The sequence below is a fragment of the Lygodium microphyllum genome, chromosome 30 (assembly GCF_053477565.2).
Source record: "Lygodium microphyllum isolate KBCC chromosome 30, Lygodium_microphyllum_v1.1.10, whole genome shotgun sequence".
NCBI lineage: Eukaryota > Viridiplantae > Streptophyta > Polypodiopsida > Schizaeales > Lygodiaceae > Lygodium > Lygodium microphyllum.
The window spans coordinates 62,431,112-62,457,283 of NC_141164.1; the positions used below are offsets into that span (position 1 = coordinate 62,431,112).

The window sequence follows — 26,172 nt, forward strand, 5'->3', positions numbered from 1 at the left end:
TGCCATTAGAGAGAAAGAGGAAGAAGATGAGAAAAGAAGAGAGAGAAAGGCATGAAAAGAGAGAGAAAGAGAAGGGAAGCCATGAAAGCTAGAAGGAAGGGTAAAATAGAGACTTGATTATTAATAATTGATGCCCTAATTGGATCTTGCAACACCTTGAATATCCCATGAGTATAACTAGGTATTCCTATGCTAACCCGTGTCCTACACATCTATCCCCACTCTTTTACATCAATTTTTTGCAAGATTATGTACTTTGTACTAGACTTATACTATAAATTTAAAATTTGTGGATTCATTTATTGAAAACCTTAGGGATAGATAAAAGTTATAAGTATATAAAACATGCATCTAATATTGCAAATGTTAACAAAACTAGGGTATTACACCTTCTATACCTATGCTTATCTCGACTAAAGCATAAGAGAAGAAATTTCTTCTGAAGCAAATCAAATGGCTTGAGTTTAATGAAAGAGGAAAGGATGTTAAATTAGAAGTAGAAATTTGGATTGAATCTATGGAGGATTACTTTGCTACTGTAATGTGCTCGCCTATTGGTTGTCCAAGCATGTTTTAGCGGTCCATCGAGAAACGAATCTAGGGTTCACCACCCGGCCCTCCCATGGAATGTTCCGAGGTTTATCGCCTAGGGTTTCTCGAGTCCGCCTTGCAATGGAATGTTCGCGGATGAACCCACTAGGATGGACCTGAAACTTGAGTCCATAGGGGTCAAGGTCGCTTGACAGTATTCTAGCGTCAGATTCTGGACATCCTACTTTACGTAGAGATACCCAATCCGAAGCAGACGCATGCCACACTTGGTTCAAGGATAATGGGAAATGAGAGAAATGCGCCGCTCAACCTCTCTGCCCGTAGGGCTTAGTCCCATTTTGGTCCCCTAAAACGGCATGAATCAGGTTCTAACCTAACACTACCTAAATGTCGAATGTCGGTAAACTTTATGAGAAGCCTCCTAGTTCTCTACGACCACCCTGCCGTAGGATGGACCCGTCGGTAGTTCTGCTCACCTGCTTCCCTTGATAGCTTTAGTTTTCTAATTAGATCCTATCACATTTATGTGTGACATTCAAAACCAACTTTCTTAATTAGGCCTTTTTGGGAATGGGGTTCATTTGCATAATTTATGGCACAGACACAAAAACAAAGCAAGCAGTCCTTTTGGCAAACAAGTTCTTTAACTTATCTTCAAGTTATTCTTTATCTCCTACCCATATAGGAGAAATTTTATATTCCCTTCTTTCCAATGGAAGTACCCCTTTTTCCCTACAGAAGTAACTGGTCCAATTCACATGGCACCATAATTTCTATCCATTATCTAGAATAGGATCTTGCAACGTCCTAGACGTTGGGCTCATGGAAGTCTATAGCTCCGTTTCGGACTCGGTAAGGGGTGTCCAGAGCTCCATTGACCTTAGGCGTCGTAGGAGTGAGACACAACATCCTTGGTTGGCCTTTTCACCAGTCGACCTTCGGCCCCTGAATCGAGCAGTGCCCTCTCGCGTTGAAACACGGCGTGACCTTGCAGATGATCCACCCTCGCAAAATATCCTTCCTTAATTAATCCAATTAAGAATCAAGAAAAATCAAGGGAATCAGCCTAATATCATCTTCCAAGGAAACATTGCTTTATTTTCCATGGCAACTTGTCATCACAGACCCCATCCATGCATTTATCATCAAGCACAAGTACTTGGAATAATCATCCAGATCGCATTCCAATAATTACTTTAATGAAAAAAAGCATTTAGGACTTATTTGATCATTCAACAAAAACAATGGTATCATTTTCCAGCATTGCAAGAGGAGTCGCGATAACCTTTCCATCACGTATTTACTCTCCCCCTTGGGATCAGGAGCAGTTTCAGTAAAATTTACTTAACACACCCTTCTTTCGGCATATGTTAAGGTTTCAAACACTGTACAAGACATAAGTCCTAGTAGTCACTTACGTTGAGATTGACAACCTAGCCTTCTTCCCAAGAAGTACAAAAGCATCAGTCTTTCCTTCAACTTAGGGTTTCCTAGTACTTGAACTCTTCCCTTGTCCTAATGATTGTTGTTTGCACTAGCTACACATAACTTCAAGAACCCAATGAACTAGTAGCTTGTGATATTAGCAAGGCTTTAGTGCAAGGTCAATTTGTGTACCATCGATGCATGTGTCATATAATCTTTTCCATGCATGCACCGTCTATGTGCATAACCCTTAAGTCACCTTTATGTTCTTTATGCCACATATGACTTCGTCGCGTAGCACTGGGATGCAAAGTATTTAAGTACATGGGTTTGTGCGAACCTCAATGTGCCATACACATAAATCTACGCGAGGCCATCTATGAACACCATATTAGGAAATATGGGAATTTCCCATATGTTTGAGACACGTAGTCAAATCTTTGGATTTGTCATGACTTGAATACTGTAACCAAATTGAGCACTCTATAGCTCAATAGATTCCATTTTTCAAGAACTTTCAAATGACAGGTCACATCACATGGTTTTGAGAAACATATGGGCATGTTATCTGGGTGCCACCTTTTTAATATTCAAAAAATGGGAATTGGGAGATTCCCAAACTCACTAATATTGTGTTTATGGTTGCAGAAAGAATTGACCTATGATCCCCTACGAGTTTGTTAATTATCGAAAAAGATAAATTCAAGCTACTTGTTGAATTGAATTCATGCGCATACCTATGCCTCAATGAATAATGGAGATGGCAATTTGTACCTGGATATTTGAATATGAATTATCCATACCCGACCACCATTTTTTTGCTAAGAACCTCCATTGTGTCTTAAACTATAGCCATGGCTAATTGTGGAAGTCTTGCAGTTAGACTTGACACATCAACCAAGATCTGTTACCAGATCTTCCATGCAGATGACCTCCCTAGCAAGATCATAATCATGAAAATGATGAAATTAAAGCGTGCCTTGGATCAAAGCAAGGCTCTGATACCAATGTAATAAATCTAAATTCCACAGCAAGCTTTTAAACTGAAAATACAAGAAATAGACATAAAATGCCAAGTAGCCATAGCCAAGGTGGCTTGGCAAGAAATTGTATTACCAATGTTGGTTGAGAATGAGAGGCTGCAGCAAGGTATGCACCCCAAGCTATGGTGGCCAAGAGTATTCACCCTCTTAGATGGTGGGAGGTTGAGTCCTCAAACAAGTAATGTTTGTGGAATGGCAAAAAAATCCTACACATGTTACACCTGCACCTTTTATACTTATCCTAGACTAAGGCATTTATGCTTTATTACAGTAAATTAATGTCCTACACCATGTGGATCATGCAAACTAGACTGTTGAGATACTTTTTCAGCCAACCCATCACTTTTAGGCAGTAAAGGCAAAGCCATAGGCTTAACCTTCTTTGCAATTGTTTTGTACTTTGTATCCACTCTTGCTTCAGTCCTGTTTTGCAACCCATATTGCAGCCCATAACTTTCATGCTAAGCAAACTCTTAAATGAATTCATACATCTCTAAAGTATCAACATAAACAACCTCTTTTTCAACCCTATTTTCAAAATTAATTGCTACAGAAATTTCAGCCACTCTATCAACATCAACTAGCTTTGAGATTAGCCCTGAAATACCTTTATATGTAGCCATCAAACCATATGTCTTCAGCTCTTTTTCAACCTAATCTATATATTTCTTTTCAGCTCTGCACATGACTGATATATTCTTAAAACTGCCAAGACTACATGCTATCCATTCTTGCAATCCAAACACAAACTTAGTTTCCCCCTTTCTTGGAGGCATAATTATCTTCCTAGAGGCACTACCGTAGCCTCCACTTATAGCAATGCTGTCTAAAAACCCTTAAACTCTTGTGCATTAGGTGGCATAGGATTATCTCGCACCCTATCCCGATTGTGGGGATGATTCACACAAACAATGAGAAACTGTACCGCCTTTGTATTGTCTTTACTCCAAACCCGAGCATATGAAGAACCATCATCCAAGGCTTTTGTTTCCAGCCTTGATTCCAATATATAGGGCTTCCCCAAAATCACCAGATAACTACATGAATCCTGCACAAAAAAATGGTATTCATCCCTAACATCTCCAATACTCATGGGAACATTTAGACAAGCTACATAGACATCCCTTGACGAATTGTTTACTATCCGCATGTGCCATCTCATACTCCTTTTGAAGTTGTTTCTCTATGTCCTTGCCAACCTACATCAATGCTTGCAAAACTTCACCATCAAACTGTTTGTTTTGTTTTAGCATATCAATGATTGCATCATGAAATTCACACTTTACGATTCCAAGAACTTTGCCAAGTGTGAATTCCACTCTATTGCCAAGTATGCATTCTTCCAAGACTTTTTAAGGTTTGTAGCAGTCTTAAGATCCGATTGTAGCTTGTAACTGAGTTGCTTGCCCCTTTTCTTCCCTTCTTGTTTCTTTTCTTGAAATAAATCCTCCATTACATATTTGGGTATGGATTTTTCAACCTCTTTCTGCTGCTCCATTTTACTTCCTGTTATGCGACATGAAGTGGAAGGACCAATAGTGCCCTCTTCTCTTCTTCTCTTTTCTTCCACAAGAGCTTCTTGATTATGAACTTCAAGAAAATAAGCATAGGGTGAAAATGAATCCACTAGTGCACTCCATCCTGTTTTCCCTTGTATAATCTGACTTGCATTAGCCAATTCAGCCTTTGGTGTTTTGCCATTTTCCATGAATCTAATGCTTTCATCCAAACATAAGATTTTACTTCAGTCATGCATCCTTTACGGGCTTCATCAGCCCTTTCAATTCTCAAACCATTTGTAGTTGCATCTATGGCTACAAATGTTGTCCTTACAACCATCTCTTCCAACCACTTTTGCAAACCACAATTTCCAAAATTTGGCTCTATTGGAAGACCAGTTTCTATTGCATGTATTTTTCCATCTTTCCAAAAGACTAATATTTTCGCTTTCGCTTCATGGTAGATTGTATAGTCTCACTTTTCATGCTGTAAACTGTCGCACCAAATGCATCTCCTCTTGTATCCTTCTTTATATGGCCTTTGGGACCTTCTCTTCTACCTTGTCAACCAATTTTTTGACCTTTGCATTGAATTCTATCAAATTTAGTCTCAAATCACGCATGCCCTTGATTAATTCATCCACAGCATCATCTTTAGGAGCTAGACCAACAGGTATAGGCCAGTTGTTCTGCCATAGCTACAAATGCCTTAGCTACAATTTTAACCCCCTTTTGATAGGTATGGTGCCTATATCCCATCTTAATTTCATCGGCTCTCTCTTTATTAACATATATACTACCTCAGTTATATTAGCCCAATTTGATTTTAGTCCCATTTCAGAAGAGGCATCTTCTAAACAATTAGTCGGCTTCTCCTACAAGAAATATCTACAGCCTTCAGAAACAAATCAATTTTTTGACTCTCCAATGATTGCTGCTCATTGGCATCCAACTGCACATACCAACTTTGAAATTCACGAAGCAAAGCTGTAATAGCCAACCCTTTATTGGGCTTTTCAATCGAATCTATAAATGTCTTTTTAGTTACCAATCCTACATCTTCCAAGAAAAACTCTTCTCTCACAGCTTTCTTAAAAGCTGCCCAATCAACATCTTTTCTATGTAACTCATTAATTCAATCATGCAATGCATGCATGGCCAAACGAGAGAAATATTGACTCGATGCATACTATGGTACCTCGTGAAACAACATCTTTTCTTCATACAATTTTGGATGAAAGATGAAACATTTTGACCCTTAAACTGCTTCAATTCCTGTCCCACTACCTGCAATGCGTTCATAGCTAAGGAATCAATTCTTTCTGCTTTCTGCCAAGTTTGCATGTGTGTTGTTGTAACAACAACTGTTGTTGTTGTTATTGCTACAATAAACCAATCATCTGTTGTAAAGCATCACCACCACTTGAACCTATAGAATCCCCCATCTTTACACACTTGTTGCTGACTTTCACGTTGGGTTCACCACTGTCGGATCATTTGAGATCGAAAGTCTACCATGGGGGTAAGAGATAGTAGGGTGAAGGGAGATTTAAGGAGAGGAGTATAAGAAAGAGAAGGGGTTTGAAGAAATAGAAAATGTAGAAGAAAGTTGATAGAGGTGAAGCTTGTCAAGTTATTTCAGCATCCTGTGCATACATGGAAGACATTAGATCATAACCAAATACAACCAAATAAGGGTGGGTCGAAGCCCAAGATACACTTAGACAATAGCTTAGCTCATACACAAATACATAACATAATCCATGACCATAATCCATGTTCCATGCTGCTACCATCCATTGAATGCTATAGGTATTCACCTCAAAATTATAGGTAAACTTCAAACTAGTAGTGGTAGAGGCTACTACAACCAAGACACATATCAAATGCATACAAATCCAATCATAAGCTTATCTAATGAATGCCCAAGGTTGCCATGCTGTGTAGGGACCGTATTCAATACATACATTCACTTAGATCACTTGCAAGCTCTTCCAAATTGAGTGGATTGTGGGATTCCTTGTTTATGACATTTTAAACAGTCCAAAACAACCCATAGAACAAGAAAAATCACTCCTTTGGCTGCGTTGAGTGGTATACTAGATTCCAAGAGTAAGATTCAAGCTTTGGGCATCAAGAAAAGCCATGAGAATGAAGATGAAGTAAGAAGAGACCTTGCTGGTCATGGATTCCTTGTTCTTGCATTTTCAAGACAACATCATAGCTCTCCTCTTCTCTCCCCAAAATGCATATCCTAGACACACTTTACCTTCCTCTACTTAATCTTGCTCGTTTCTGAGTTGAACTCTAGTTGCATGCCCTTGGAAGCTCCATCTATGGTCCACCAACTCTATCCCTATATCCCACGCCCGTGATTTGCTGTAAAACTCATGTTGATCTCCTTGTTCTTTACCTACATAATAAGGCATAATCCAGATGACTAAGTCACTAACAAGGGCATATACCATGTCCCGTGCTTAAACCTAGTAGACTTGTTGAACTTAGTGACTTCCAAGAAAAAATGAACTTAAAGAGTTACTGCATTATGTCATGTAACCTAACTTGAAGCTCCTGTAAACCAAGTATGTAAACCTACATGATCCATAACATCTCCATCTTTCACATTGTAAACATAAAATCCCATGACAACACCACATTGTAGATTTTGTACTGTTCACTAGAACGGTTAGATTAGTTGTTGCACAAAAAATCTAGATATGACAACAAATAAAGCATGCAGTCACCTTTGAAATACATCCCTTCGAGAATTTCAACTCCTCGGTAGAGACCTCTATCCATTCGTGGAAAGCTACCATCAAAGCTCAATATAACCACCACATAGACATAAACCCCGTCATCTCCTCCATGCTATTAGGATATCAAATCAATCTCAATGACATGTACTACGTTGAAATTTTGATCACTCTTCTTCTTGGCCTTTTTTGGCCTACTCATACCTTTAGCGAGCCACTTTTCCATGGATGTATGATGCAATATACAAAAAAGATTAACTTTCTTCTCCATGGTAACATTTATTCTTTTCTACTCCATTTCCAACCAACACATCTTCGATTAGTCTATAATTGTCCTTTAATGACCATAGCATATTGTTGTCTGAATCCATTGTGGGTAGCCACTCTAAAATATGCACTAATGCCTTTGACATTAGCCAACCATTAGCCATGCTACCTTTAGGCCAAGCTTGTTGTCACACAGATCCCTTTAGGGTTTCATAAAGTGCTCCAAGAATATTATCCATAACGTATGGATGGGTCTCATAATCTCCACTTCATCTACGAGATGTACAAGGAGGTGAGTTTGTATCACAAGTATACTCATGGGCAAGTACTTCTCAAAGAGACACACCATTTCCACAATTCCTCACCATGTGGATTCAATAGAGAATATCTTGATCTCCTTCTATGAGATCCATTGCATTAAATTTGACAACCTATAAATCACCTCGCATATTTCTGGAGTGAGGCACCCCACGATTGCAATTGGTAGTACAAATTGTCAGAAATGGAGAAGCATTATAAACATCGAGTAGACACTAAATAGCAAAATATTGAGGTTGTAATTAAGGTCAATAAAAAACCTGACATATCTTATGCCAATCATGGATTTTAGCCCTGATTGTTGGTCGTCTTTAGAAAGAGCAAACCTAAGGGAATGCATCATACTTGTTGGGGTGTGAATAGACATGGTAATTTGCTTCACAATGCACTCTTCTTTAGTGGATAGGACCCAATCACTGTGAGATAGTTGCAAGTGACCATCAATGCTCAATCGACTATGACCAAAGCGCCTCCATCTTGCCTACCTCCTTCAAATCCATTCATGTCCTTGCAGTGTGTCTCTTTCCTATGATGTGGTTCCATAATAAGCTGCCCACATTCTTGAAAATATGCATGGGATCTAAAAAAATGGTTGGTCTATAAGTGGATCCAATATGGCAACTTGTAGAAAATTGAGAATTGTTTCATTCCTCTTGGATATCACTCCTTGTGGACCATTTTTAACTAATACTAGGTATTCATTCTGCTGAAGGTCGTCCAAGAAAACCTTCCCTCAGTTCATGAGCCTCCAATAAGAAAGTGACATGTCCTTGATATACCATCTTCTTCATGGTCTATGACTTTTGGAAGTTTAATTATGGCCCACACAATGGATATGCATGATAACATGAGGTAACCAGACTTCTCACAATAGCCCCATCTAGTCTCAACACAAACTTGAATGAGCTATATTAGATATCACCAATGAGAACGAAAACCCACTTATTTGAGTACTCCTTGAATATCAAAAAAACCATGCATGGTTCACATGGGAATGACTCGTATATTAGCAGACCCTTGACCATCGTGCTTGCTCATGTCTTGCACAATGACCCCTCCTCCTATAAAATCTTAAGATCATCAACTAATGGATGGAGGTAGACATCCATGTTCTTGACTTTGTAGTGCCTAGGAATGAGCAAGATACGGATTAGGTGTTCTTTCTTCATAGAAAGCCATGGCGGATTATTGTAGTTAACAAGGACTATAGGCCACACACTGTGAGAAGTTGAGTGGAGACCAAATTCATTCACCCCATTAGCAAGATCGAGTCGAAGATTCCGTGGCTTTCGTGCAAATTCTTGAAAGGTGGAGTCAATGTGGCTCCATGTGCATGAGTCTATTGATATTTGTTGAACTCTATCGGTGGATCTATTTTACGCATGGCATGTAGTTAAGCTTGCCATTCTCGACGTGCGAAACATGTGACGAATATGTGGTATAAGTGAAAAGTTTTTTAGAATCTTTTGAGACATGGTTTCTCTCCCCCTCATTGTTTCTCTTACTCATTCTCCTCTCTCCCTCCCTTCATATCTTGTTTCTCTCTTACTCTCTCTCTTTGTTACCCTTCCATCCTTTCTCTCTCTCTTTCTCTCCCCTTTCCTTCATAATCACGTTTCTCTCTTCCTCTCTTTCTTTGTTACCTTTCCTCATTTTCTCTCTCTCATTCTCTTTTCTTCTTCCTTCCTTCTTTTCTCTCTCTTTCTCTCTCTCTTTCAATGCATCTCATTACAAAAAAAGAAAATGAAAAAAAGAAAATACAAAAACAAAGCAAGAAGAGGCAATGTACCTACCTCAAAGGCTTAAGGATGAATTCTTTTTTGCCTCCTCTTCACAACGTCCCTTCTTTTTCTCTTATGTACTTCTCCCTCTTCTTCGCCTATGGTGCCGCGGCGATGACAGGAGTGGTGAGGAGCTCTCCTTCTCTCTCTTTCCCTCTTTACCTCTCTATCTCTCAAGGCGATGATCTCTCTTGCTCTATCTCAAAAATGTTTGTGGAAAATGGCACACTTGGGTTTTCATCCCTTTTTTTTTCTCAGATTGGTGCCACAATTAGCATCGCTATTCGTCTTGCAAATCACCATCATTATCACCCCATTCCTTTGTAGTAATAGAATTGTTACTAAGTTAAAATCTCTCTTTGATTACCTCCGTATTTTTTTAAAGAAATACTACTTGAAAAAGAAATGCTTGTGCTTGCAAATAGTGTATACAAGTTTACTTAATGTACTTAGGAAGTTTGATTAAATTGGATAATACCTTAATGTACCAAATTTATAATAGGATTTTAAAAAAATGCTAGACCTCTCAAGGCTAGTTGCAGATTTCTTTACCAAGGAGAATTGGTTTTTCCACCTTGATGATTTCAAACCGACCCTAATAGCAAGAAGTTGCTCCGTAGGGGGTATTTTTTAGTAGGAGGAGTTGAGGGTGATAGGGGTGTTGTGGCTATAGTAAACTCTTAGACTCCTAAGAACCATCCAAACCCTATGTGACTCAGAATGGACTTCTTGAGGGCCTTGATGCTAGTTAGGGGTAGGAATCTTGGTAAACTAAAGACCTTTAGGTTGTTTTTTCGTATAGGTGAAAGGTGAACTATGACTAAAAGGACTAATTAAATAAGCTAATATTATTTTTCAATATAAATAAGTTAGGTAAGTAGAAAACTAAAACTATCTAATTGAGGGATGTGGGAGGGTGGGATCCTTATAATGAATTTTCCCTAAAGTAGGATGGTCTCTGTAAGTCGAGAGCTTCTTTACATTTTGGATTTGTATAGTATAGGAAACTTGGCCATATAGAAATAGTTACCACATTGAATATATATTAGATTAGGGGAACAAAGTGAGACTTTGTTCTATGGGTAGAGGGATCAATGTACTTATACTTCCCCTTGTTCTTAGTCTCCTTGAACCAAGTGCAATATAGGTCATCGAAAAATCTAGTATAGGCAGATACTCAAAGACCGATGCTAGGTAATCTGAATAGGTTATCTTAGTTTTCTTAGAACTTGATATTCAAGTCGAGTCATGTGGAAATGGCCACAACCTTCCATTGTGAAGTGGACTCTAAAGAGTTTAGATAGTAAACCTTGTGTTATTCAAAAGAGTACAGAGTGGCATTGCCTAGAAAATCCTATTGATGGTGGACCACTAAATCGTACCGCTAAGGATGTCTTAGAGTGGGCATGCCACAAATACATAGTAGCATCTATCTAACTAGTATTAATTATCAACTAATTTTATTGTACTAGATAGAAACTAAATAGCTAGTAATAGCTACAACTTGTGTAGCTATCCAATAAAAAGTAGCTATTAGTAATAACTACATCTAATACCTAGCTAGATTTTAGATAATTATTGCTACCTAGCTACCTTGTCAAAGACTAGTAGTAGAAGCTAGTAAGTCTCTAACTAGTAACATTAGAAATAACTAGCTAGCTAGTTATGTTTAATAGTCAAATTTATACTATAGTTTATATGCAAAGAGGTACGAAGTAGTTAATACTAGTAGTATCGAGATAGAGTTCTAGGTAACAAAGAAAGTAGCTCAAGGGGTCCACCTTATAAAACATGTAAGATCTCGCGTGAGTTCAAAAAAAGGATATTATATTTAGTAAAATTTATACGATTATATTTACAAAAGAGATCTTAATACCATGTTAAGAAAGGGTATATCTTAATATCCTTTGAGCACACGCTATATAGATGATTTTTTATAGGTGGAGATTTCGGGGAAAATAGCTTAACAAGATGGGTAAAATCATGGTTAAGTGATACCAAAAGTAATGTCATTGACATTACTTTTCTAAGAAAATTTATTCGTAAATAGGCTAGTTAACTCAATACTATAAGTAAAATTTCAATGATATCAATTAATATAAGTAGTTATGACACTTCTAGGCATACGTTTTAGAGCATACGCTATCCTAAGAATATTCTAAAAGTAGTTTGATTAAAATTGCTAAAATAGTAGAAAAATAGTACCACCTAACTATGCTTTTACCCAGATATCTTTGCAAATATGTTGTTAGCTACTAGGAGCTAAAGGTATTTGGGTAACTAGTAATAACTCGTAGGTATCTAAGTAGCTAGCAATAGCTAGCTAGTTAGGAATAGGTTTCTTAGTAACAATTAGCTAGTTAGTATTAAATCTCTAATAGGCATGCAACTTTGTAACTAGCTACTATAAGATAGTTGTAGCTAATTACTTAAAAAGTTACAACAAGATAGCTCCTCTCTATGCTCATAATCACACCACAATGATCTATTAGAGTTTCTTACCAACCATACTCTCATTATAGTCACACATCTAACAATTCCTATTAAAACAAAGCTTCTTTGGTAATTGTACGTTTATCACCCAAGTACAAGGATTTCTTACACTGAACTATACATAACCCTTTCGAACCTCTTCCAAAGCTTTATAACACCTACACAATAGGTGAAAAAATCTTTTTCTTTCCTAAAGTTGAAAACATAGAGGGAATTAATGCTTCCAAACCTCCCTATCTTCTTTTGGACTTTGTTTTTTTTTTTGGGAATAACACTCTCCATGATAGGATGTTGAGTTGGTCTTGCATCCAACACCTTCATGTTGTGTTTCTATTATACTCTCAAGAAATCATTGGGAAAATATTTTAACCACCCTCCTTTATCTTTAGAATAAATTCTCTATTTGGATTGCTAAACCACTTTCTCTTTTGACATTGGCCAACTTTCTCTCCTCTATGAATGGTCTAAAACAATAAAGGATTTTCCCTGATACTTTTACCACAGTGGGCTATAACTCCTCATTTAAGTCTCTCAAAGTCTCAATGGGGGAGAGGGATACGTCCCTTATAACCCTCTACTTCATCTTAACATAGATGCCATTCATCAAAGACTCAACTACAACTACCAATAAAAGGGGTGCCAAAGGGCAGTAGTCTCAATGCACTAATCTTGGTAGCTTGGGCTGGCCCCTACAAAAAAGAGTTGTTAATAGAAACATCATAGGATGCATTAATAGAAAAAGAGTTTACCATTATATGGAAGCCTCAATTTTTGTTTTGATTGAAACATTCCCAGCTAGTAGTGTACCCACTATACTTGATACATATTTATCCAATATTCTTGCAATATTTGCATCATCTTTGTGCACGATTCATACATCATCTTCAATTAAAAGAATACTTTCTTTATTTTTCTTATTTTAAGAGCTTTGAAGTAGAAATGGCTTGGAGCCTCACTTTCAACATCCCACGTAGCTTTTAGTTTCACCTTTGCAGCATCAACTCAATTTTTTGCTTGGCAACAATTATATTCTTAAATTCTTTGAGAAAACCAAAGAAAAAATAGACTGCTAGAATGAATAACAATAGTAGAAACAATGGGACTAGTTGGAATCCTTAAAGGCATACACCAATAGGCCTTTTCCTCGTCAATTTATTTCTCCCATACCCTCTCAAGAAGGAAATTATGTTGCTTCATTTTAGTTATGCCAATATGTGCTTGGGTCTGCAATATAAGAGGAAGTATTAGCCTAATCCTCCTCACAACATTGCAATAAAAGAAATCATATAAAAATGAGACATTACATTTGAAAGGACATATTATCAATGACTCTTGTAATAATGACACATTAAGTTTAAAAGGAAGTGCCAGCCTAGTCCTCTTCACAGAATCCAAGGAAATATTAGCCTAGTCCTCTTCACAACGTCGTAGTAATAGGACTCTCATGAAAATGATACATTAAGACTGAAAGGAGGGGGAACCCCTCTCCATTTAGGATGTAAAATTATATTGCAGAAAAATAAAATAGGCTATTCATCAAACTTGACTAGGATACGTGAGTTTTATAACTCTTAAATTTGAGTCACCATCCTATTAGATATGCTCAATGCCCCACCCTCATAAGGTGCCACTAATGATCGATGGTGCTCAAAGTTGTAAGACCCCCATTATGAGAAGAAGCCACATGTGAGCCTAGATATTGGTTGAGTCTTCGCTTGTATGTCAGATGATGTCTATGTGATCGGATGGCAAAAAGTTGACAGTTGTGGGTTTAATCTTTGGGTTAGATAGAGTAGTTGAGTTGGTAGTAACTCGAGGCACATTGCATCAAGTTGCAAGGTAAGGGAGTTATCAGGGGCCCCTATTTTGAGGTCTGGGGCCATAGAAGTGGCCCTTGGCTAGGTTTCCCAAAAGGGACAAGGGTCCCCTTAGAGGGGTCTACAAGTAGGGCCCATGGTCCGTCAATGGTAAAGGGAATATTCCTTGGTTGACTAGTGGATGCTCATATGGTAGGTTGGTCAGGCCGACCTAACGCCTTCACGCGCTATAACAGCTAAACCTCTTCACAACCATCCATAATCTATCTTTCACCCATTCAGAGTTGTTCCAGCTAGCCCTAAGCTCTTGATCACCTATCTTTTGTCTTGATCAGCATCTAAGCTTCACAATGGAAGCACATAGGTGGACAGAGCCATCTTTGTATTAGTTGTTTGGAGCTAAGAATCTTTTAAATTCTCCTCTTATCTGTTGTGCACTCTCTATCTTCTTCTCAGATTCTATTCGCTATGCTGTCTAATTTTTTACATGTTATCAGAGCCTAGGGGGCTCTAGGGATCGAAGAGTGCACAAGAGGCAAAACCTTCAACATCAAAGAGGAATGATGTTGTCTTTTGAAAGTAGTTTTGGTGCATCAGGAAGTGGTACAGGAGGTGGCACTGCTATAGCGGCTATTCAAACACTAAGGATTCATCCACCAACCTTCAATGAAGATAAGTTAAATGGTACAAAACTATACCTTGTGGAAGTTCAAAATCACAACTATCCTTGATTCTTATGAGCTTTTGGAGAATTTGCTGGGGACTGATGTAGAACCACAACCTACCTTGCTAACCCATCAAATTCTAGTGTGATAATTCTTTCAAATGTAGATCTTCTATGAGCTTAGAAATGAAGGAATTGAAATGCATTGTGTGCCTTAGTTACAAGCTATTCTGATAGTGTTCTAACTTTGATTCAACATACAACCAAAGTAGTAGAGGCTTGGAATGTACTGAGGAGTCATTGTGAAACACAAAACCAAACAAGGATTCAAAACTTGGAGAATTAACTAGTTGCAGAGAATTTGTTGAAGGAGAGATGACTGAAGTATTCATCACTCGGATTAAGAATGTGCGTGACCAGATGGCAAGCGCTAGGATACAAAAGACTAGTGAGGAGCTAGCTCAGAGATGTCTTTAGATTTGTCCACAAAAGTTCAATGGACTAGTAACTGCCATTAATACTCAAGTGAGACCTCAAGCTTTGACTTTTGAGAAGTTTTGTGCATTACTGATGAAGGAGTTGAGGTTGAAAGCTCGAGATGGAAGCAACAATGGAGATGTTGCGTTCTCTGCCAATGCAAAAGGAAAAGGTGGTTCCTCCACCAAAAATGATGGTGATAAAAAGAAGAAGGGAGGTAAGAAGAAGTTTCAAGGATAGTGCTTCTATTGCAAGAAAAAAGGACATGCAATCGCAGATTGTTGTGTCAAGAGAAGGCATATGAAAAGAATGGTACCCTTAAAAGTAAAGGGAAAGAGATAGCCGATACGACTGAACAAAGTTGGAGTTATTCATGGCGACCATTGAGGAAGTGTACTCCTCACCGCAAGAAGAATCTACCATTGAATCATGGGTGTTCGATAGTGGGGCTTCTCATCACATGACCAACAAGAAATGTCTATATAGTTCTATGTAGTCTCTACAAGAATCCATCACAGTGACAATCGGAAATGATGCAAAATGCCCTGTTGCGGGCACATGTACTATTTCTTTTGTTGCTCCAAATGGTGAAGTAAAAAACTTTCAAATGTGTTGTACGTTCCTAAAATTAGGAGAAATTTGTTATCAATTTTTGCTGCCATAATTGATCTTAGGGGCATGAAGTGAGGTTCAAGAAGATAGGTGCATAAATTCTCAATAGTGTTGGCAATGTTGTTGGCAAAGGAGAAAGAAGGAACAACCTGTATGAGCTAAGTGCTCTTACACCCACCGTTGGAGTGGGCACAAGTAAGCTTTGGCATGAAAGGTTTGGACACATTGGATTTGCAGTGTTGAAGGAGATGCGCAAGCAAGGTATGGTTTCTCACATATCTACAATGATTGCATTAAAGGAACCATGTGAAGCTTGTATGATGGGCAAGCAATAGAGAAAGGCATTTCCACAAGAAAGCAAGAATAAAGCACAAGCTCCTCTAGAGTTTGTGCATGTTAACTTGTGCAGTAAGATGCCTACACATGCCTTGGGGGATCTTCTTATTTTATGTTGATTCTCGATGACTACAGTAGGAAGATGTGGGTGTACTTTCTTCGTGATAAGGCTCAAGCTTTTGGTAAGTTTAAAGAATAGCTAAAACTTGTAGAGAATGAAATAGGAAAAAGTGTGAAGAAATTTAGAACATATGGTGGTGGTGAGTTCAACTCAATGGAGTTTGAAGACTTTTGTAAGAGCAAAGGATCAAGCATCAATTGACAATGCCTCACACACCTCAGTAGAATGGTGTTGTGGAATGCAAGAATCACACCATTTTGGAGATGGCAAGATGCATGCTAAAGGGTGGGGGATTGCCTAACCATTTTTGGGCTGAAGCTGCTAATACTGTAGTCTACATTCTAAATCGGAGCTACAAAAAGGCTCTCAATGGAAAAACACCTTATGAGGCATACACTGGTAAGAAACCATATGTCTCACATTTCAGAATTTTTGGATGTGAATGTTATGGACATGTTCTAGATGAGAAGAGAAGCAAGTCAAAACAAAAAAGTAGAAAATGTATCTTCTTGGGTTATAGTGATGAGTAGAAGGCATACAAATTATATGACCAAGAGGTAAAGAAGATCATTGCGAGTCGTGATGTGGTGTTCAAGGAGCAGCCGCAAACAGTGGAGGAGGAGAAGGCAAGTTCTTCCACTTTATCATCAAGTAAAGTAGTCCACTATGAACATGTCTCAACTGTCCTTATGCTTAAGGACGAGGAAGCATCATCTTCAGATGATGAGAAAAAAGTTCACCAACTTGACATCACCCCACTAGAAAAGCCATTACCGCGTTGGGTGAAGTAGCTCTATGACCAAAATAATCCTATGCCTACATCTGTTCAGGAGAAGGCAGACAGATCAAGGAGGTCTTAGAGAATAGAGGAGCAAAGGAGGGCTTCTACTCACATAGTCAATATAGCCTTGATGGCTGAGATTATGAGAGAAGTAAAGGAGCCAACTGGCTTAGAAGAAGCACTTGCAGATCCAGCTTGGAAGGCAGCTATGCAAGCCGAGTATGAAAACATAATGAAGAATCACACTTGGGAGCTAATGGATTGGCTAGCAAAGCGAAAAGTTATTAGCACCAAGTGAATTTGGAAGGTAAAGTACAAGGCTAATGGTACCTTAGAAAAGTACAAAGCTAGACTAGTTGCCCAGGGGTTTTCATAGGTTGAAGGGTTTGATTTTCAAGAGTCATTTTTCCCAACTGCCAGAATGACCACTATTTGCATAGTACTTGCAGTGGGCAGTTTACCAAATGGATGTTAAGTCAACATTATTAAACGGTGACCTTAAGGAGGAGGTGTATGTGGCTCAACCACCAGGGTTTGAGGCCCCCCATTTTGAGAATAAAGTGTGTAAGAAGATGAAGAAAGCATTGTATGGGCTCAAACAATCCCCTAGAGCATGGTACCACAGTCTGATAGATAAGTTATTTTTTAGCTTAAACTTTAAAAGATGTGCCTCAGATGTTAACTTGTATGTTTACACAGACGGTGAAAAGTCTGTAGTGATTGTCTATATGTGGATGACCTTCTTATTATAGGTGACTATGAAGATATGATCAACCAAACTCGAAAGGCTTTGAGTTCTGAGTTTGAAATGACAGACTTGGGCTTGTTGCACTATTGTTTGGGGATTGACGTCTGGCACGAGCTAGGACAGATCTTAATCTCTCAAACGAAGTATGCATGGGAGATCTTGAAGGCATTTGGCATGATTGAGTGCAAGGAGATAGCTACACCTATGGAGGTGAATGCAAAGTTATCTGTTGAGGATACATTAGCACTAGTAGACATTGGGAGGTACAAGAGGTTGGTTGGCAAACTCTACTTGTGCAATACCAAACCAAATATAAGTTTTGCTATTGGTGTTTTATGCAAGTTCTCAAACAAACCTCATGAGAGTCATTGGAAAGCTGGCCCATCATGCGGGTGCTCAAATCCTTGAAGGAAACTCTTGACTATGGTATCACATATAATTCCAAAACTTCTCTTGTGGAAAATTGTGACTTAGATTGGGTAGGAGATAGTGATTCTAGGAAGTTAGTTTCTGGTTATTGTTTCTCTTTGGGTTTAGGAATTTTCTCTTAGATTAGTAAGAAGCAGCCAACAGTGGCATTGTGTTCTACCGAAGTAGAGTACAAAGCAACTTGTTTTGCTACACGTCAAGTAGTATGGTTGAGAAGGATCTTATGGCATATGGGAGTGTAGGATGAAGAATCAACTATGCTTAGATGTGACAAGCAGAGTTGCATTTCCATTGCCAAAAATCTAGTGTTTCATAATCACACCAAACATATAGAGATCCAGTATCACTATGTGCATGATTTGATCGAGGATGGGATAGTGGAACTAGTCTATTGTCCAACAGAGGAGAATGGAGTAGATATCTTCACCAAAGCACTTATGAAGGATTTGCTTCAAGTTCATCTTTAGAGACTCAACATTGGGCCGAGGAGATAGCTCACCTGCAGGTGGACATTGAGGGGAGTGTTAGATATGCTCAATGCCCCATCCTCATAAGATGCTACGAATGATCCATGGTGCTCAAAGTTGTAAGACCCCCATTCTGAGAAGAAGCCATATGTGAGCCCGGAAATTGGTTGAGTCCCGAATTGTATGTTAGATGAGGTCTATATGATCGGATGGCAAAAAGGTGACCATGCTGGGTCTAATCTTTGGGTTAGATTGAGTAGTTAAGCTAGTAGCAACTCGAGGCACATTGCATCGAGTTGCGGGTAAGGGAGTTATCAATGGCCCCTATTTTGGGGTACAGGTTGTAGCCCCTAGCTGGGGGGTCCTTAAGGGGCCAACGGCCCCCCTAGCAGGAGTTCGGGGGCAACACTCTCGGCTCAACGGTAAAGGAAATATTCCTTGGAATATTCCCTGGCGGTGGCTGACTAGTGGAGGCTCATATGGTGGGTCGGTCAGCTAACCGCCTTCGCGGGCTATAAAAACTAAACCCCTTCATAGCCATCCATCATCTATCATTCACCTAGTCAGAGTTATTCTAGCTAGCCTTAAACTCTTCACCTATCTTCTATCTAGATCGTTATCTAAGCTTCACAGTGGAAGCGCATGGGTGGATAGATCCATCTTTGTATTAGTTGTTTAGAGCTAAAGAAATTTTTTAAATTATCCTCTTATCCATTGCATACTCTCTATCTCTTTCTCAGATTTTGTTCCTCGTGCCGTGTAAATTTTTACACATCCTTCATCATCAGTATATATTCTATCAAGCCTTGTGACTCTTTAGGTTTGTCATCAATGTTTATTGTGTGAAGTAAAGGACAAGCCAACATAGATTTCCTCTCCTCCTTAATGATCATTTCATAGCCATGAGAGTGATTACATATGCAATAAGCATGTGAGAGGAGACCACTTGCCATGACCATAAAGTTGCCCTTTTGATATAGACACGTTTGAGGTATAGGTAGAAACCACTTTGATCTCCCGTCCATCAAAGTTAACCTTAATTCAAATTGCAAAACCATGACCATCATGACATGCCAAGGATGCCTTAAGCTCTAACCCAACAAAAATGATGGTGCCTCCATACCCCCTATACCTTGTTTCTATGAAAGCATCATCACCAAATGGTAATATCTAGTTATTAGTAGCATCTTTGCTAATCTTCACCTATTGTTAAGAAACTAGGTAATTTTTGTATCTTTTCACCAAAACAATGTTTTCCTCTTCTCACTATAATTCACTCTCACATTCCATGAGAGCATCTTAATTTATGTAGTCACCCTACTCACCATTAAGATCAAGAAAGTCATACTTTTCCCTTCTAAGCAAGACAAAATGGTACACTCTAGTAGAGGTTTCTTTGTAAACACTATGGTAGAGAATTTTGAAATCTCGTAAGTTTCACTTTTAAATGATGAGTGAAAAGTTAATCATGTAGCTGAATCTTAATTGCTCATTTGAAAGTGAGACTTAGGAGAATTGCTAATATAGAAGCTAGGGAACATTCCACCTTTAAGTGAGGGGATAATATTTGATGATGTAGAAAAATATTAAGTGTATTGGGAATTTCCAAAATATATGAAAATTCTTTAATTCTCTAATATAGTGTTCACAATCTTTTTGAGAGATTGCTTGGCATTACTAATGTTTTTTCCTACAAACTTTTATTTTTATTTAGGTTTGTTATTCTGTTTTTCTACAAATCTCTTTCCTTGATTCTCATTCCACTTCTAGTCCTCTTAGTATTGCTATTGAATGACTTACTTCGCTTAAATGAAGATGATGCATCTACATTGGGCATTCCTTTAGAAGCATTTTTCTTGTCTTTAAGAATCCGCTCTTGCAGACCATTGAGGATCCTTCAACCAATGCATTCTACATATCAAGAGCCTCATTTCCTTGATATGAAATCAAGTCATGTATCAATTTCTATGCCTCAGCATCTTCATTCTTATCCTTGCATGGACACACCTTGAAAGAAATGGCATGATGACTTGCCAATATAGAATGCACTAGGGAAGGATGAAAACATGACCTTAGTGACAATCTCTAGATTGCTTCCATTGAATAAATTGAGAAGCTCAAGGATTTCCTTGCACCTCACCATGAGGTTCTAGGAATGTTTTTGTCATTGCATTGCTCTAAGACACTCTCTAAAATATATAATGCTCTCTTAGCAATTCAATTAGAGACCCAACCTCACCTCCCAACCAATTAAGCAAAGAAGAAAACACAATCTAAATCGAATATTCATATATCAACAAGCTTATTAGAATCACAATTAGAGACCATGGCACAATGTTCATTAAGTTACCATGAAACCCGATAACACTCCCAAGAACATAATCACGTTTTGTAGCTTGCTTCATTTCCTAGAATGACAAAGAGAGACCCTTTTTCTTTGTGTGTGTATGGATGTGTGTGTAAAAGCAAGATCGTCCTTATTTGAGAGGTAGCAAAGAACCACCTTGCAAATTCATATTCTCTAGGTATTTTGCCCATAAAGTAGAAATGAACTCTAGTAGTGAAATAGTGAGCATATTTACTTTTGAGTTTCACCAAAGAAAACATATAGGCTCTTCTAGCACCTTTCAAGTTCAACCCAACTCATTCTTGTATTCTCTAATTGTGAAGATGCAAGTTCTCACAATTTTCTTATCCACTCCTTGCACCATGCTTTGCTACCTTGAACAATTGTAGCATAATTGATCTCCATCCCAATGTGATCACCTAGTATCTATGTGTTTCTCGCTTCTCTCACCTCTTTGCTTCTTATAGAGAGTTTGCTTGTGTCTTCTACATGGCATTTGCTCATTTGGAGAGGTTGCATGCAAGCTTCACAAGAAGGCAGTAACTTATCAATGGCTATGTTAACTACCCTTAATAATGACTTTTTTGCTTTAGTATACCATCCTTGTAGCAAAACCACAATTGTGGGTATTTGTACAATGTGTTAGAAGTCCAATTTTTGTTTAATCATACATTATCCAATGAAGTTCCTTTTAGAAATTTGTACTTAACATGAGACAAGAGTTGGAAGAAAAAAATAATATAAATTTCAATTCAAAATTTCTATTCTTTGAGGGATATCATTGAGGATGTTTTAGGCAAAGGCTGTAATGTAATTTGAAAATTTCCTTTATAACTTTCTCAAGGAATCTCTAAACACTAGAAATTCTTAAGATGCTTTGGTAAGTATGTAAACATGATCCATATAGGTATTATGTATATTGAGGAAAAGCTTTCATCTTTTTGAAGCACTTGAAGTTAGGAATATAGAGAAAAAATTACCTCTTTTGTGGCTCTATTTAATGCCATTTTCTCAAAGCAATAAAATGCATGAAGGCAGATCATTGAAATTTTCTGAGATGGATATTTGTATAAACTTGATCAACCTCATACTTTCATACAATGCATAAGAAAGCTATTCTCAAATTAGTAAGATTGTGCCGATTCTTGTTTTAGCCGCCTATGTGGTCTTTGTGGTTTTTAGACAAGACTAGCGTTAATGATGATGTGTCAATGGCACCAGTGTGGTGCGATTCACACCGAAAAGCTCGATGTCTCAACCTTTTGGCTCCTAGACCTTATGATTTAAGTTTTTGGTCACGAGCTTTAGTTTCACTTTAGAAATGTATGTCCATAATCTTAATGCCCTAGTTTGAATTCATTGCTATACTCATAAGCTAAATTTGACATCAGATTACCTAGTATGGGGTCGCAACCTAGTGGTTTGAATGTGGATTGGGTATTGTGGATGCGGAGAAACCCTAGGTTCCACATACCGAAAGGGCAAATCAATTCGCATCACACTTCTTCTTGCAGGTCAATGATGGGCGTTTTAGTCTCCCTCTGCACGCTGGTTCTTGTAGAGGCAATGTTTCGGACACTTGGTGTTGGGTTTGCATTACCTTCCCCTTATGGCTGGACTGTGTGCCTCGTGTTCGGCATCCAGTGCGTGACCATAATGCTTTGCTGGGTGGCGTGTTTGATAAGGTGGTGGCGCCCTATCATTTATGGAGAGCAGAGAACCATAGCCCTGGAGGACTGTTGGAAGGTGGAAGCTTACTGGGAGTCGGAGCTGCGGCAGACGAAGCGCGTGGCCACTCACAAGATCGGCCACGTGCAGATCAGACTCAGCTGGATATGGTACGTCCTCACCACTGCGGCCCTGAAGGCTCTGCTATGTCTGCAGCGGGCTGCCGTCTGTATGTGCAAGATGGCGTCTGCGCTCTCTCAGAAGTGCCGGACGTGCGCCAACGGCAAATCCGAAGACCAGCTGCGCCTGGCCGGTTATAAGGATGATTATGTGTTGAGCAAGGTGGTGTGCTTGGCGGAGCACGAGGATCCGAAAGGTATATTCCTGAGCAACGTACATGGGATGGAGATGGTGTTTCGGGAGGTGAAGGAGGGGCAGAGCGGGAAGAAAGGCAACATGGCGCTGGTGAATCTGCTGACAAAGTATACGTCGAGCGAGAGCTTGAAAAGGCTGCTGCACACGAGTGAGCAGGAGGAGCTGAGGACGGAGAAGACGAGCCTGGCGGCGGCGTCGCTGCTGACGATACTGAAAGCGCTGGAGTACACCCTGAAGGAGTGCGGCAAGGACGGGCATCGAGAGGAGGCGGTGGAGGCCTTCAAGGCCTACTACAAAGCGCGCCGCTGGGCGAAGATGGTGGAGGATGCGGAGAGCCGAGGCGCCAGACAGCGACGCGTGGCGGCGTTCTATGTGCTGGCGGAGCTGAAGCTGTCGGGCCGCTGGCTCGGGGTCCAGCTCCGCCGCCCGTATCTCCTGAGGGAGCTCGACAAGGAGGCGGCCCCCCTGCCGATGGAGGCCCATGCGCGCGCCGCCGAGACCCTGGATCTCCTCTGCGAGCTCGGCAAGAAGAAGGCCGCCGACCGCTTCGTCGGCAACAGCCTCCACCACGTTTGCTCCGACATCCGGGGTTCACTGAACCACGACCCTGCCCACCTCCTCGACTCCCTTCTCGCCTCCATCCTCCGCCGCCTCGCTGACATCATTGCCGCCTGCATGACCAACCTCCCCGCCGTCGTCTACGACCGCAGCGAACGGCACGCCTGCGGTCATGACCCCCGCCGCTGCTTTAAAATGCTGAAGGAGGTCCACCGCGCCGTCCACGTCCGCGCCAGGCTTCCCTCGCCTTCCAACTCCTCCCATACTGACAGTCGAGCCATCGCCAAGGGCAAGCGGCATGTATATTATTAATTTTTGCCGCACAAGAATTGCACGAACAAGGGGGACTGTAATTTCTGTCGAGTTTTTCATCTCGCAAATCAAATTATAAGCAAGACAGACTCTGTGTGTACAAATTTTCACTAAATATTTACCTGCGATACTAATTTCAGGTTCTAGCTGTGGTCTTTTCATGGGCAATATTATTATTATTATTAGGTACCACGATTTTTGTTATCTTCCTCTAACAACGAAGGATCATCCACAATTGGAGTTATTGGTGGGATTCCTTTTAAAGGTTTTAGCAAACTAATATGGAATAAATTATGCATCTACCAATGACGAGAAAATGCATTAAGATTTATAGTGTCTTGTCTACAATAGAAAATGGTGGATAATCTCTTGGACATGGATTTATTTTTGGATGTTTTTCAATGTTTAGCCTCCTCTTTTCAATATGTAGTCCTACTAAATCATCTAAAAAGTTGTGTGGGATTGCTATACTTTAACAATTATGTCCTAAATTTGGGTTAGAGTAAATAAGTAGAGATACCTAATGAGGGTATCCATTATGATACTAAGGCTTAGTAGCTAACAAGCATAGGGTCATCAAGTCAACCTAATGGATGTCTTCTAAAATTTTTGTAGCCAAGTTAGTGTAGAGTTTCAAACCTCAACATATTGGAAGGAGGGTTTCATAGCATAGACGATTCAAGTAACGGAAGTTTCAAAGTTTGAGACATCACCATTTGCACAATCCACAAATACCAACAAATAGATTATGAATGACAATAGTGATGTACTAAGAGATATCATGCTTTGGAAAGGAAGACCTAGTTAAGTTGAAAAAACTCGTACACTTAAGTCTACACTTTGCAAGATTGACTTGTATCAGTAATTTAGTGTGATTCACTTTGGACTAAGGGAATACAAAGATTTATTGCTATAATAATTATTCTATCTATTTAGTTGTGCTTAACTTTAACTTTTTTCTACAAGTCTTAATGATGCAATTAAGTCTCTTAGTGTTAATTTTATTGAGAATGTTAGCGTTGTCGTGATGCTATGTGGATACAGTGTGGAAAAGCATGGAATGCATCATCATCCCACTTTCTTATTAATCAAGAGAGTCAATGTGATCTGAGTCATTAGTACTAGTATGAGTTGTATGGATTATCCAAAAATACTAGATTTTTGGATAATTTTAGCATATTTTTTATATTATTTATTGTAAAATTTTGAAAAAGTTAGGAAAATATTCTAGATTAGGATGGCATGCAAAAAGCAAGTTACTTTTTCAGCCAATTATGGGATTTTCATAAGAAGGACAGATTGACAAAATCGTGCGCGTCGCAATTGCTATAAACAGGCTGAGAACTGCATTTTGAATTGAAAGAAGGAGTGATCTGGGAGATTTGTGATCAAGTATCCTGAGGTTTTACCTCCCTTTCAGAGTCAATGGAGCCATCAGATTTGGGTTCCGAGCAGCAGAGAAGGAGCTATAATTTTGATGCACATTTTGTTCTACAAAGAAGCTCCAGGAGATCTAATGCCTGGAGATTGCTTTTGAGTAGTGCAAAGATTCCAGGTTCTTTCAATACATATTGATTCAGATGATTGTGCTTTGTCTTTGTCGTGTTTGCCACTTGTGAATTCTCTTTCTTCTCTTCCATCTCCTATCTCTACTTCCTTCTATCTCTGATCCTCGGTGGATTCAACCTTTCGACAAAAATTCCTCCGACATTGATGAATCCGACGTGAAAGGTCATCAGAAGAAGGAAAGATAAGATGGGAGAACCTTTGAACACAATCTCCAGTGATGTTTTGCAACAGTTGGTGCAAAATATGAATATGCTTATGCAGGTACAGCAACAACAATAAGTGATGCAAGCTTTTACTCAAACAGAAAGTGTTGTGATAAATGCTTTGCAAGTCGTTGTTCAATGGCAGGAATGTATCTACATATGTACATACCTATGCTCAGAAGATGGAATTCTTTGGGGTAGCTCGATTTGCATGAAACTAGTATTTTGTATGTGTTATTGTTCATGAAGGAAAAGCACAAATTATGAATTATACTTGTAGGACGCTGACTGGGTAGCCTTCAAGAAGACACTCAAGGAAGAATTTTACATTGAAGATACTAGTTTGATTACACACAAGACTTTTCAGGAGTGGGTTTTACAACCCAATAAGGGTCTTGTGGCTACAGAATTATTAAGAGAATTTGAAAGTCGATTTGAGCAGTTGGATCTTGTAGAACAACAAGCTCTTGCAAGCCAGAAAATTGAATTGTTTCTATAGGCAGCTGATCCTGAGCTTCAAGAGAAGCTTGATGATTTGCTGGAGGATCAAACTACAG

General features: G+C 39.2%; 1 protein-coding gene across 3 annotated transcripts in view; it reads left to right on the forward strand.

Annotated features, from left to right (window-relative positions):
- LOC148009923 (uncharacterized) overlaps nucleotides 1-23,995 on the forward strand; it is a 36,432-nt gene extending 12,437 nt beyond the window's left edge. The window contains exon 3 of one of the 3 annotated variants that reach the window (XM_087673370.1): nucleotides 22,394-23,995. In XM_087673370.1, coding sequence (XP_087529496.1) covers nucleotides 22,394-23,843 — 1,450 coding nt within the window. In that variant the 3' untranslated portion in view covers nucleotides 23,844-23,995. Of the gene's footprint in view, nucleotides 1-22,321 lie in introns of all 3 variants that reach the window. The other 2 variants (XM_087673369.1, XM_087673371.1) reach the window with 2 other exon arrangements.
- The last annotated feature ends 2,177 nt before the right edge of the window (nucleotides 23,996-26,172 follow it).